At 32.2% G+C, this 15301-nt stretch overlaps 1 protein-coding gene across 3 annotated transcripts in view; it reads right to left on the bottom strand.

Moving 5' to 3' along the window:
- Positions 1-15301, bottom strand: part of LOC142326086 (protein tudor-like) — a 129303-nt gene that overhangs the window by 35589 nt on the left and 78413 nt on the right. For 2 of the 3 annotated variants that reach the window (XM_075368254.1, XM_075368256.1), the window contains 4 exons: positions 12595-12674; positions 10414-10496; positions 3670-3832; positions 488-654 (listed from right to left, as the gene is read on the bottom strand). In XM_075368254.1, the coding sequence (XP_075224369.1) occupies positions 488-654; positions 3670-3832; positions 10414-10496; positions 12595-12674 (493 nt within the window). The remainder of the gene's footprint in view (positions 1-487; positions 655-3669; positions 3833-10413; positions 10497-12594; positions 12675-15301) is intronic. The other variant, XM_075368255.1, reaches the window with a different exon arrangement.

The following is a 15301-nucleotide window of genomic DNA, read 5'->3' as shown; positions in this document are numbered from 1 at the left end:
GGTGAAATTCATTGCTAAGATATTATAAATGATGATGCTTACTAACAAGCTGAAAAAAAAAAAGCCAGATAATATAACTGTTAAGTATGTTCATATGGGTAGCATCTACTGCATGATGATATAGAGTCTAAAAATCACAATAATTATTTTTACATAACCTCGAATTTTGTCCCATTTTTCACTCTAAGCAACTACCATTTACAATATTTGTAAATGATTCCATAATACAAATATTAAGAACTCTTTGATGTCAAAATTAAATAACTTATTTCTAGACTTGTCACGTGCATTAACAGTTCATGGTAACTAAAATGAAAAATAAATGACTATGTTCTAAACATTCTGTTATCTCAATACGAAATAGTTTAAAGATAAAAATGTTTACTTTCTAAATATTTATATTTAAATATTTTTTGTATGAGAATTACTCATTATTAATGACATTAATAGACAACTAAGTATCTTAAAGGAAATGAAAACAAAATACCCTTAATTTGTCTGTAGCGACTTCTTCATAATTTCCATAATCTATGAAAATTACAGATGCTGTATTAGCAGTACTAGATTCAATCACAGCACGATACCAAACTTGATCCTCTGAATACATAGCAATACAAAATGTACCCTTTTCAAAGGATTCTAATTTTGTTCCTCCTGTAAAGATAGACAAGACAAGTATAATATGAAATATTTTAAGGAGTAAATAATTCAAAATTTGAGTTAGTTATTAAAATCAGTTACTGTTAAAAAAAATTTAATTCTTTGGCTCCCACAGGCTGATTAACCAGCCTCCTCTTAAAACACCAGTGTAATTCATTTACTTGTCAAAGATTATGTTGAATGCATATCAAATGAAAGATTACAATATTTTGATTAAAATAACATAAAGAAAAAGATTGCAATAGAATACTATTTATGACTTGAGCTATAATTCAGAAGACTAAGAAAGTCTGACCACTTTCTTTTTACTAACATATACCTATGTTTTACTATATTTTACTAATGTAACGCCAACATAAAAATTTTGGGTATGGTGGGTAACACCATACCCAAAAGTTAGGGGAATTTTACCATAAAAATAAAATAACTTATCATAACTTATAATTTCCACTGTCTCCTTCAAAGTAATCCGCTTGGGCATTGATACAGTGATCCCAGCGTTTTTCCCATGATTCCATGCATCCCTGGAAGTCTGCAGGTGTAAGTGTTCAAAGCACGTTCTGTGTTTTCTTCCTGAATCTCCTCAATTGTGTTAAAACGACAGCCTTTCAATTCAAATTTTATTTTTGGAAAGAAAAAAGTCGCATGGGGCAAGGTCAGGTGCATAGGTTTGGTGGGGAATCACTACCTTCTTTTCCAAATGGCTGGCGATGTGTGCGCAGGCGCGTTGACATAGTGCAGAACCCAGCTGTTGTTATCCCACAGATCTGAACGTTTGTGCCTAATGCTTTCACATAACTGCTTCAAAACTTCACAACAGAACATCCCATTGATAGTTTGACAAAGAGAAACAAATTCCTTATGGATAATGCCTTTGATGTCGAAAAAAACAATCATCATGGACTTCACGTTGCTGCGAACTTGGCATGTTTTTTTTGGCTGCGGTGAATTTGGTGACTTCCACTGCGACGACTGCTGCTTAGTTTCAGAGTCATACCCGTACACCCATGTCTCATCACCGGTTATGATGTTGGAGATGGAAGTTAAGGTCATCTCTTGCTGAATTTTTCAATTCACTACAGACAGCTACGCGATTTTGTTTCTGGTCGCTGTTCAACAGTCTTGGTACGAATTTTGCAGCAATGCATCTCACGTTTAAATTGTCCGACAAGATGCATTGCACGGACCCATATTTGTACGATTGCACAACATCATGGATTGTTTGTCTACGATCTGCAACAATAGCCTCTCACACTTTTGTGATGTCTTCTGATGTTGCACTTGTTGATGGTCTTCCTGAACGCTCACAGTCATAGACTGTCGTTCGTCCATCTTTCAATCGTTTGTACCACAAAAAAGTTTTACTTTTGCTCATAGCATTGTCACCAAATGCTTCCACAAGCATGCGATGGGTTTCTGTACCAGTTTTTTTAAACATGAAGCAAAATTTGATGCAGGTTCTTTGCTCTTTAAAATCTGCCATTTAGAACTTCGCCGAAGCAGTAAAACACAATGTTACACAACCGCACGAAAGTCAACAATGCAGCCTCTCACCATCACAGTTGTTGGAACACTGATTCACAAAGAGTACTGTTAGCCACATCTAGTGGCAGCAGGTCGTACCAGCAATGGTTCGCGCGCGACATTCAAATTCTCCAAACTTTTGGGTAGCACCTCATATACTATCCACTAATTTTTTAAAACGTTTTATTAGTTGTGCATATATTTGCACAATCACAAGAAGCAATTACTATTATTAGAATTCATTTAATAACAAAATGATTCAATTTAACAATTCTATTGAACTATTTTCAGAACCATTCTAATGACAAAAAAAGGTGATACATGGTGAAGAGAGCAGAGATATCCTTTTACATAATTAGTAAAATTCCTTCTATTAGTAGAAGGAATAACGCTATTTTAATTTTAAATCATACATTTAACAGACAAAATAGGATGTGAAGTTCTCGTTTTAATGTGGAACAAAGCAGCCAAAAATGGAACTGTAGTGGTGAGGTAATAGTAGTTGTAATGACGTGTGTCTTTGAGAAAACTGCTAAAATTTCAAGATCTCAAAACCTTCTTTTTCTTCTTTTTTCTGGGAGGAAAATGCTATGGTGTTATCATTCAGACACGACATGTTTATTATAATAAACAAACACATATCACATCTTATGTCTAAATTAAAATACTAAAAATTCAAACTGCTATATGGAAATTAGCATTAATAGCAGATACACAACACTACAGTAATTTAAAATATTGAGTATAAACAAATGGCCTAAGAAACTGTATACATAAGATAATAAAATCTCATCATCCCCTAGCATAGTTCAAATGTTAGCCCCCAAATTAAACTTGTGATGTAATGCCACACAACAAATACAATCCACAAGGATGTGGTGGTGTACTGTCAGTTGGCAGTCGCAAATGTGATATTTGCGACTGCCAACTGACAAATGTGTACTGATGACAAATGGAGAACTGTTTTTTTCACTTTTTAAGTGTTGCGCGTACTATGTAATAGAGAATTATACACCAATTTGAGTGAGGGTCATCTGTTGGAAGGCTCTGGCTCACAAGAGAGCGATATCCTGATGTGAGAGTATATCAGCAAAACCACTACTACTTTTGCTACATTTGAAAAAGTTGACCATTACAGGAGATGTAAATTTATTAGATCAAATTTTCACTGTAAACTTTCTAAGCAACAATTCACTGGGACTCTATTTTAACTCACTGAACTATTAGGAACATTCACTGTGATTTTAATGTTGTAATAACATTTGCTAATTAAAATCTTTTGGTCAGAATGCTGAAGATAAACACTAGAAGCATTAAAAAATGAGCCTAGGATAAAGTTCAACTTAAATTGACCAGCTATTCAACATACATTAAACAAAAAACCAAGCAAGCAATCACAAAAAACTTAGCCTAAGACACTACAAGATAAAAACAAAAATTAGTTACTATATTATTATACCCCCAACAAAAGGTAACAGTATATACCTGTTGTATATGTTGATGCAATAATGCTCATTAGGTTCGTTAATTCAGATTGGTCTTCTCTTTTCTGTACAAAAAATTCTGCAGGACTTAAAGAATACACAAGTTCCACAGTAATCTTATCACCTAATGAGATGACAGGAGTTGGGACAATAATCTTCTTAGGCTACATAAAAGAAAAAGACAAATTTATAATAAAATACATACATATTAAGCAAGTGTTCAACTTGTTGGTTGCTACCAACCTAAGCTCAGCTTCCTTCATTTACAATAGAATTTAGGTCTTCATTATTAGCAATACAAAATACTACTTCAATCACTACAATCAATTTTTTAACTTTGCTCTACCAGTAATTCTGGTATCCTAATCATGAACATGGAGGATGTAGCTGGGTCAAAGCTACACTCAAGAGAACCAATAATGTGGAATGGATCACGGATAAAGAAAAGGAATGAGTGGTGAAAAAAATTCTAACCAAAGTACAGTAAACTGGGATCAGGACCCTTTTTTTTACAATAAAGGCAGTTAACTGATCAATACAAATTTGCTTGGGAACTAGCATTAGCAACAAGTTACGTATTTAGAGGCTATTATTATAGATGGCAGTCTGTAGTAACATATGAGAATCATTTTTTTCTTCATGTTTGGGCGAATAACAGTTTTGTTATTCTACTACTACTGTTATTCTACTACTACTTTGATTAAAAATCAAAGTAGAATTTTAAAAACAAAATCAAAACAAACTAAGATATTAAAAAACATAGAGAAAATAAAAAACTTAAACTAAAATGTTGAACACAAAAACATACAATTTTATTATTGCACAGGATTCCTGGAACATTAAATTTACGATGCAAGGCTGCATAACATATGCAGTCTACAAGGATGTGATGCACAGTCAAGTGGCAGTTGCGTCGAATGCATACTGGTGTGTTTACTGCTGACATCAGATACCCGTGAGTAGTTCTCGTATATCCTATCTGCAATCTGCAAAGGACCACTTCCTCACTATGAGTTTTCCTGTATTAGGAGTCCTATGGCAATACAAAATCTTTAATGTGCCAGAGTTTATCAATTGTAGCCATCCAGTCATCCTGCCACTTTGTGCAAAGAGTGAGTTTTACATAGTTAATAACGGTGGATGTAGTAACACGGGTGTGAAGGATGACTACATGCATCTTTTTGCAGCGGAATCTGCACATTCATTACGTGGAATCTCCACGTGGCTTGGGATCCAGCAGAAACTCACTTGTTTATTGCAATGGTTCAACTTGGCGATTGCATTGTAGATTTTAGTGATGATAGGATGTCTGGAATAAAAATCCTCTAAGGCTTGGAAAGCACTACACGAATAACTGCAAACAAGAATATGACAATACTTTGCGTTAATGATATTCAAAGCCTTATTTATAGCACACAGTTCAGAAGTAAAGACACTAAGTAAGACACTCGATCCTGGTATGGACCAGGTAGACCTAACATACAAGTTCGGTTATTAACAATAAATATGCACTCAACTGTACCATTCTGTTTTGATCCATCCATGTATACCATTGCGTTTGGGTTTGTCTTGGAGAATATGGTGAAACATTTGTTGAAAGAAAATAGGTGATGTTGATTCCTTATTGAATATCATGAAGTCAAACATAAAATTTACAAGGTTGATTCTCCACAGAAGATATGGACACGAATAAATTGGAAAAATAGAAGGTGCGTCAACAATCATAAGGTGCCGTAAATGTTGGGTGCGAATACCTACAGGTGCAGTATAACGTGAATGGTCCTCATATCTTCGAAAATAAGGATTTCCAAGGACTGCTCAAAAGCAGAGTGATTTGGCTGTCCCTTAAGATGGGTAAAATAAGATGTCCAAAACCTGGTTCCATCTATCCCAAAGTGTTGGCTCACTGCAGTCAACAAGGATGCTTACAACAGGGCCTGATCTAAAGGCACCTGTAGCAAGCCAAAGGAAAGCATGATGTACAGCATACAGAATTTTAACCACAGTATCATGTGCAGAAGAGTAAGCAACACAACCATAATGTTAACAGGAATGAACTAAAAATCAATAAAAACACAACACAGATGACCAATTGGCACCCCAATTGCTATCGAAGCATATCTAAAAGTTTGCAACATGTTTTTAATTCTTCGACGTGACCAACGTAAGGCAGCTATCAAAAAATAACCTAAAAATCTAATATCTCCACTGAGAAAGACTTTTGGAATAAATGGGTCCTGCAGACGAGAAAAGATTACACATTTTGTTTTTTCAGGTGAAAATGTAAAGCCGGTATAACCTGGACCGAGCTTCAAGGTGAGATACAGTGTTCTGTAGTAGTCTCTTTGCTGTGGCTGTTGAACAGGATGCAATGCATACAGCAAAATCATCAACAAACAAAGAACATGAAACAGGCATCAGCACACATTCAGTAAAACCATTGATAGCTATATAAAATAAGGTGGCAACAACATTTAGCAGGCATCTGCACATATTTAGTAATACCATTGATGGCTACTGAAAATAAGGCGGCACTTAAAACATTTCCTTGAGGTACTCCATTCTCCAAGGTGACACTACCAAAGAGAGAATCTCTAACACAAACACAGAAAGTATGACCATTCAACAAATCCCTAATAAAAGCAAGCATATTGCCCTTAACTCCCCATTCTTTGAGGGTGTTTAGAATACCATGCTGCCTCTTTGTTGAACGCCTTTCTGATATCAAAGAAGATAGCGACGAGGCACTGTCGTAGAAAGAAAGCATTTTGAATAACTGTGATTGTCCTCCATAAGAAATCATGAAGGAAGAACAGATTAATTTGCTTTTATCTTTCTTTTTAAAAAAGGGAATAGATCTTATGCTGATATAATTGTTCTTAATGTTTTAATCCTAATTGCTGACATTTTCATCAGAGATTAAATTATTTAACTCAATTTTTTTGGCTGTTTTCTTATATGTTGTCTGTGCATTGAATTTAATGACTTATTTTTCCTCAAAAATAATCAAGCTATGCTTGACAAAATTATTTTTATAGTTAAGTTTTAATTTTAACATGAGATTTCACTATCTTTTATTCATTACTTTTTTCTTATTTTTACTTTTCTTTCTTTTTTTATTCATTCAGGCTTTTTTTTTTCTCAAAATGTGGTCTTCTAATAAAAATCTAACAAAACCTATGAGAAGAATTTTATGCCTTGTTTCCAAACCAATGGGAAAATACAACTTTGTGTATTATTTTTTGTAGACTACGACCAGCATGTAGATGAAATACACTCATGCTAGATATATTTATATAAAAATCTGAACCATTTTAAAATTTTTATATTAAATATACAAATAAAATAATGGATATAATGTTTGTCAGACTCAATCTGACAAAGTCAGATTGAGCCTCCACGTGCACCTGGATTTATGTGGAACAAATAGTAGAAATCTGTCCGATAAATTCAACCTACACAATCTTCACAACTTCATCTATCATCAAGTCCCATTATCACCTCATTAGATCACATATAGAGTTGTAACTCTGGACCAACTCCCGAGGGCACCACAGGTGACCCCTTGACAGTGGACCATGAAAGGTCTTTTACAGCATACTCCACTGGCTGAACCAAGCAACACCAGAGTTCAGAGAAGGCAGCATTCAGATATGGTGGGCTGCCACTTAGATCATAACATGCGATTACAAGTAATGGAATGCCCTAACACTGCACACATGAACAAGAACAATACAAAATCAAAAATCAAACCGAAGCAAATCATCTACATTTCCACACACAACGTAAATTCACTCATGCAGACTGGTAAATTAAAAATAATGTCCGACCGTATGCACCAAAACAAAATTCTCATCACAGGACTGCAGGAAATAAACACTAATCAGGATACCATGAAATCTAAAGGATATAGGCTCTAAAAAGGTATATCTGGGAAGAGAGTGATGGAAAGTGTCTCACAGTTTGAAACAGACTTTTTGGTCAACCTCTAAATAATAAACTTCATACAAGAATTCAAGTCACAATCTCCAAGAATCTCAACACTCACCCTAAAAGCATTGAATAAAATCTACAACATAATAAACGCCTGTGCCCCCACTAATAAAAACAAATCTCCAAAACAAAGGTTCTGGGACCTACTCGACCAGATCATAAATAACAACCCCAAAAATCCTATTAACCAACTAATCAGACTTCAACGCTCAACTAGGCAAAGAAAGAAGATGCCACGACTTCATTGGAAAATGGCCTGCCCAAAAAAAATTGAATGACTCATCGATCTCTGCAGAAACCACAAATTAATCTAAAAATCCACACATTTCAGGAGAAAACCTCAAAAATACAAAACCTGGAAACACCCCAAATACACTAAAGGAGAATGGAAAAACGTAGTTGTGAGACGATACACAAAACCTTAAAAAAATTCCAAAAATACGAACCCCCAACACTGCTAATAAAAAATGAAAACCATAATCTGGTTCTTAATAATAAAGACAATGTGAAAATCCTAGCCATCCTTAATCAACAACTGGATCAAAGAATAATTACCAGAACACTTGACAGCCCTCATCCACCTACTAAACAAAAAAAGCAGACAAAACGGACCCTAACAACTACATGGGAATCTCACTCCTAGACACAACATACAAAATTCTTTCAAGAATCATCTTCAATAGGATTGTTTTACAACCCGAGAAATAAGTATAGAATACCAGGGAGGTTTAAGACCCTGGAAGAGCTGTCCAGACTAGTCTCAAGCTAATAATGGATTACACAGAAAAAGAAGCAGAGACAAGGTCATAACATTTGCAGACTTCAAGAAAGCATACTACTGCATCCATAGAGAATTCCTACTAAAAATTCAATGATACCTCAGACTACACTCCAAATTAATAAACATGATAAAACTGACTCAAAAACACTAAGTCAAAGTGAAATTCAGATGTGAATTCATGGAACCACTTGAGATCAAAAAGGACTGTGCCAAGGCAATGGACACTACAACTCAACTGTACTCTGGAGGAAATGGTAATGAGGGAATGACTCAATAAATGCCCGCCCCCCAAAAAAAATAGGCCAAAAAATAAAAACAAATTGCCTTGGTTTTGCCAATGACTTGGCACTACTACCAAATGACTTCAAAGCAAATAAAACTTCAAAACATGCAAATAAAATTGGCCTTAAAATAGCATTCAAAGACAGAAATTATGTCCTAAAAACCAACACTACTGAAAGAAGTAAGAATAAATAGTGATAAAGTCATAATAGTAACCCAATTTAAATAACTCTGAGAAATAATAACAACCAAAATGAAAAAGCCTTCCAAACAAGAGCAAACAAGCTATAGCACAAAAATTAACCTGATGCACCTACAGCAAACAATGTCTATCCATAAATGCAAAAATAAGACACTACAACAAAATTATAAAACCGTAAGTCACATATGTATCAGAAGCACACTTCCACCTGAAGAAACAATCAAAGACAGAGACTCCTGAAAATCATAAGAACCTACATCAACAAAAAGTATCAGAAAGAAAGGCAGTGGTAGATTGTGCCCAACAAAGTCATGTACATAGAGTTAGAACCCATCACTGATACCATAAGTAAGGGGAGACTAGGATTCTTCAGATACACCATGAGGATGCAAGATTTGTGACTTCTGAAACAACTGTACATTACAATTTTAACTTGGAAAACATCAAGACAGGATGCAGGTGGATTTGAAGGAAATTGGGTTACAACAGAAAGACACCAGACAATATAAAATTAAAAAAAAAAAAAAAAAAAAAAATCAAGATTATAAACACTCGCCTTACACTCATAAGAAAGAAACTCACAACACGAACATTTTCAACACCAGAAAGGGCATGGAGATGGAACGTATGAAAAAGTACTGGGAGGACCACAAGGCCTGAACAGTCCCTTCAAATAGACTTTGATAATGGACTAACTAAAGTGATCCTAAGTGGTCATAAAAGATGGAAAAAAAATTAAATTTAGAAATTTCATTAACAATTATTTCATATGAAAGATTATACAGCCCTGGTTGTAAATGACATGAAAGATGTGTTAGCGATCTAGTGGCTCAACTTCAAGTGAGCCCATTGATTTTGTATGCAAAATCAAACTGACAAATAACATTATCTTAATCTTGTTTTCAACATTAGGTAAAAGAGAAGTTATGAAACTCAATGGCAGAAACTTTTACTATCTGGGGAAACCCTCACATAATTTAAAAACTAAATGTACTGTTGTACAAAGTAAATGAATGTTAAAAAAACCCTAAATAAAACAAATTATGTGTTAATTTACCTAATAAAAGTAATCAGATCCTAACTACAAACACACACACACCCACGTAAGTTTTGTTTTTTCATCCACATTTACTACTTTTCTAGAGATTTCTACTTTATCAAAATGTTTTATGTGGAAATTCAAACTGACACTTATATTTTATTTTGACAGTGTCAAACAAACCTCTTTATTATCTTATTATTTTAAATATTTTAAATTTAATTCCACATAAAACATTCTGATGGAGTAGAAATTTTTGAAATAGTTCTGAAAAATATATAAGAAAAAATCCCAAGTATAAGTGAAAAATAAAAATTAATTTTTTTAACTAATTATATTCTATTGCTAAGATGGAATTTGCTAATTGAGAAATATTAATATTTTATTTGCCAATAATACATTTTATTAATATTCAAATCAAACAATTAATATACACTTATACACTTACAAGACTTACAGGAGAAGGTATATTTGGGCTTGACAGTTTACTGTACGAGCTTTTTTTATCAAATTTGGAAACTCCAAAATCACCTGAAACAAAATATTCATTTTAGCTATTAGTAATTAAAATTAACAGATTTATATATAAATTCAATCTTTTTTTGTTTTCCATAACAAGTGTATGAGAGAATACATCAATTCAAATACTGTATCAAAGTATATTTTGTACCAATTGGTTACTGGATGGTAGTTATTCCCACTGCTATCTCAATTTTTGTTAACTGCTTTATGGAATAATTTATGATATTAAACCAAGGGCACCATTTCTGAAGCAATAAAATTCTTCTTTGACCAGGCAGGCTCTCGTAGAATAAAATTTTCTGAATTTTTATCAGAAAACAATGATTTTTAATTATAATCAATTTAAAAGGAACAGGCAGATCACACAATGCTACTTCCTCTTGCTCTCTTTAAATAAAAATAAAAAATTTATTTTTTTGCAGAAATTTAAATATAAAATCTTATCTAATAGAATCAAGATTAAATAAAAATACAAAAAAAAAAAATTAAACATTAAATTCCCCATTTTTTTTTAGAAATACCTCAAAGAAGCAGCTGAAAGCTTTTCTCAAAACATCTGGATGAAAAAAATCTAGATAACTAAGGATTTAAATAATAAAGGGGAAAACAGCCACTAAAGAAAATCTAAGATACTTCAGAAAGAATAACCCATGAGTTCAACCAAACGTTTAAGTTCAAAGGCTACCCAAGCTTGGAATCGTATGTTTTAAAAATGAAAATGAACATTAGTCCATAATAACAAAGAAAACTCTGAAATTTTGGTAAAGTACTTTAAAAATTATGATCCTAAAAAAAAGGATAAAAACTACGTGAGCAAAGTTTTACTAGATTCCCTGCTATTGAAAAGATATGAAATTAAAGAAATAATTACTTAAGAATAATTAAGGTTTCTGAAGGGAATTCCATAATGATGTAGTGCTTAAAGTATGTTCCAAAATTGAAAAAATAAAGAAACCAGAAAAAATTCTAAATGAATTTTTTTTATTTATCCTTTCCATAAAAGTGACAAAACATGCAACTACTGTGGAATATCTTTTATAAAAATATTTCATACAAAACATTATCTACACTTACATAAATTGAACCCAAAATAGATAAAAAATTAGCAGAGCATCAAAATATTTAGGAAGTCCTAATCTATGTGGAACAATTTTTTTCTGTTTAACTTATCTATGAAGCACAAGCAACTAAACACCATACAGCAAGTCTTTGTCAATCTCTTTTTGAAATACTAAAAGAATTTGGTGAGGATGGTAAAACCAGAAATAATATAATCAGAGAAACACTAACATGACTTCTAAAATTAAATTTTTTGGTAGAATGTTTAATCCTTTCCCTATAAAAAGATAAGAGAATGATACTCTCACCATTGCTTTTAATTGTGTCTCAAAACGTTATCCACAAGTAGAAAATGAATGTGAAAAGCAAAATAGTATAGTTCAAAAATGGCATAGGAAGGTATCAAAATGCTACATGATAATAGATTAATCTCGTCTTTATGGATGATTTGGTTACTTTGCTGAATGATCCTAAAATTGCAACAGAATAAATAAACCCCTTAAAAGAACAGCAGAAAGACCAAACCTTCAAATATTTTTTGAAACATAACACAATAAGACAATATTGAGAATGACCCAACTTTTAAAAAAGCAGGTATAGAAAAAATAAGACAGTTTAAATACTCAGAATGGAATGGCCAAGAAAAAATCTTCCTAAGAAATTGGGTGAACAAAATGGAATTGGCATAATACTACATAATGGAATTGGCATAATACTTAGTACTGTAGTACAAAGAATGTACATAAAAAAAAATTCTCTATATGTGCAAAATTAAGCCATTTGAATACAGTGATCATTCAGAAGCATTGTTTGCTGCAAATTTTGATAATATAATCAACATGGCTTTTTAAAGAAATATAAAAAAGAAAAAGCGAGAGTTAAAAAAATACTGGCATGAAAGGAAGGAGAGAGCACTAACAAAAGTGTTAAACATGAACTTGAGCAAACTTAAAAACAAAGAAAAAGAATAAAAAAAAATATATTTCTAAATAATATATTAATATATATAAATAAAAGCACAAATTAATAATTTTTTTATTTAGCATACCTCCTCTACTTCTTGGTTTTGAATCCCAGCCATCTCCACCAATATCCTTATCAAATGGTTTACTTCTTTTATCATCAAATCTATAAAAAAAAAAAAAACACGATAAAACAATATAAAATAGATATTTGATAATAAATATCACCCTGTTAAATGAACTAACAGCCAAAAACCAAAACCTAATAACATTCTTCTTTGTTTAAAAGCCATTTATGTGATTAATCATCAGTTTCAGTGTCTGATAAGAAGCATCTAAAGAAATTAGACAAATTTATTCAAAATGACTATTATTATATAAAAACACATTCACATCCTTCTTTTTCCTGTTTAGCCTCCGATAACTACAGTTTAGATAATACTTCAGAGGATGATATGTATGAGTGTGAATGAAGTGTAGTCTTGTACATTCTCAGTTCGACCATACCTGAGATGTGTGGTTAATTGAAACCCAACCACCGTGTAAAAATAGCTGGCTTTACTAGGACTTGAGCGCTGGAACTCTCGACTTCCAAATCAGCTGATTTGGGAAGTCGCATTCACCACTAGACCAACCCGGTGGGTAACACATTCACACCCAACCCTCATGAAGTTGAAATTTTTGACACCTGGTGTTTCTTTCTGAATTTAATTTTAGAGCATTCATTTTTCCAGGGATAAATTGAAAGATACATCAGATTGTAGGTAAAAAAACCCAGAATTTTTTATTGACAGGATGAGAGAGAACTGGCTTCTTTTCGAAGAAATGTAAAGCGATAAACAATTTTGCACTGAAAAGTAAAGATTAGTTATTGTTGTAGCAAATAGAATTTTCTTTTATGAGTTATTAATGAGCGTAAATTACTTTACAGTTGCTCTTTGTCCTAATACATGTAAGTATATTAGATCTCCAGGATGGTTCCTGCTAAATTTCACTGGCATATCACTTTGATTAAAATGGAAAACTTTCATATAAACAATGGTTCAGGAACACTTTTTTCCAAGTTACAGCTAATAAAAAATGTTCACATTTTGATTTAAAAGCAATGCAAACATTTTAGTAAAACAATGCAGCACTGTACTACTGTTTTATTTGCAAGCTAAATTTAGATTTTAAACTAAACTTAAAAGAGGTAAAAATGAAAATATGTCCCAGTGTTGTGCTCTAGTACTTTTTGAAAAATCTGTGAAATGTTGGATTGTTCTTGATTTCTTCTGTGGCAAATTTTTTTTGTTTGTTCCCAGAAAGAGAATTAAAGGTTCATATCATGTGATCTGACTGGCCTAGTGTGGTCCATCTTCGCAAATATACCACTGAGAAATGTTCTATTCTGGTAATGAGCAAGAGGGTAAGAAAAATGTACTAGTGTTCCCATCATGTCAGAAATACATGTACTTAAGTTAGTAAGTGAAATTCCTCTAAAAGTTATAACAGTTCATTAAAATGAACTAGTAACAAGTTTATGTAATTACATAATCTAAATTAATTGAGTTCTTACTTGTATCATCAATCACATATAAATGTTGCTCGGTCTGTAAAAGCATTTGCAAGGGGTGCAAAAAAATTTTCTACTAAACACTAAAAGTAATTCAATCACCAATCATAATTACTTTCTTCAAAATAGTGAACAGGAGGAGGATGATATGGATAGGTCTTCATTGTATGATGTCCACCATACAAAATCTTCATGAATAAAAACTGAACTTCATGTATCAAAGTTCATGATTTCTTTCCTTTTTCATATTACTATAAATGACCCTCTTTACAATACTTGCTTATGAGTATTTTTATAGGAAGAAAAACTAAAATAATTAAGGCTTCTGAAGAGAATTCCATAATGATGCAGTGCTTAAATTATGTTCCAAAATTGAAAAAATAAAGAAACCAGAAAAAATTCTAAATGAATGAATTTTTTTATTCATCCTTTCCACAAAAGTGACAAAACATGCAACTACTGTGGAATATCTTTTATAAAAATATTTCATACAAAACATTATCTAAACTTCTACATAAATGAACCCAAAATAGGTAAAAAAATTAGGAGAGCATCAAAATATTTAGGAAGTCCTAATCTTATGGGGAACAATTTTTTTCTGTTAAACTTATTATCCATGACGCTACTTGTTTATTAGAAATCTTTCGACTGGAAAACTTACAATGATATTTTGTGACAACTTGTGTAGGAAAACTATTAAAATAATCTTGAATGGAATGAATGTCTGCATATTCTATTAGTGAAATGATGATGCTCTATACTTTTACTTTATCTACTCTATTACAGTCATCAATTTTGAACAACAAAGACTACTAATAACTTACAACAAAATTACTAATGTAAATTTGATATAGAATGCCTTTTTGAGATAAATTTTATAATTAAAAATTATAAAAAATTAAAAAGTTTTAAATTAAAAATCAATAAATAAAATAACATGTTCTTACCAAATGGTATCACAATGAATAAAAATGACAATATCTCATAGTACCTCTCTGTGAGGTAACTGCAAAATGTAAATTACTAATATTATATAGCACTATACCAACCCTAGCAGCAAAGTAATGCATTTAATTAATCAGTAATGAAATCAATTTCAGCAGACAGACAAATGTTCAGCCTAATTTTTCTGAAATTTGATTTTATTGAAAGCACAACTTGTTTATTCTATAGGAGATAAACCTTTTTAGCTCCACAACCCCCAAAAAGTAAAAAAAATATATATATAATGTGCAATC

This window comes from Lycorma delicatula, chromosome 6 (assembly GCF_047948215.1).
Source record: "Lycorma delicatula isolate Av1 chromosome 6, ASM4794821v1, whole genome shotgun sequence".
NCBI classification, from domain to species: Eukaryota; Metazoa; Arthropoda; class Insecta; order Hemiptera; family Fulgoridae; genus Lycorma; species Lycorma delicatula.
The sequence above is the reverse complement of the archived record's forward strand: the minus strand, read 5'-3'. Positions and strand labels throughout refer to the sequence as shown.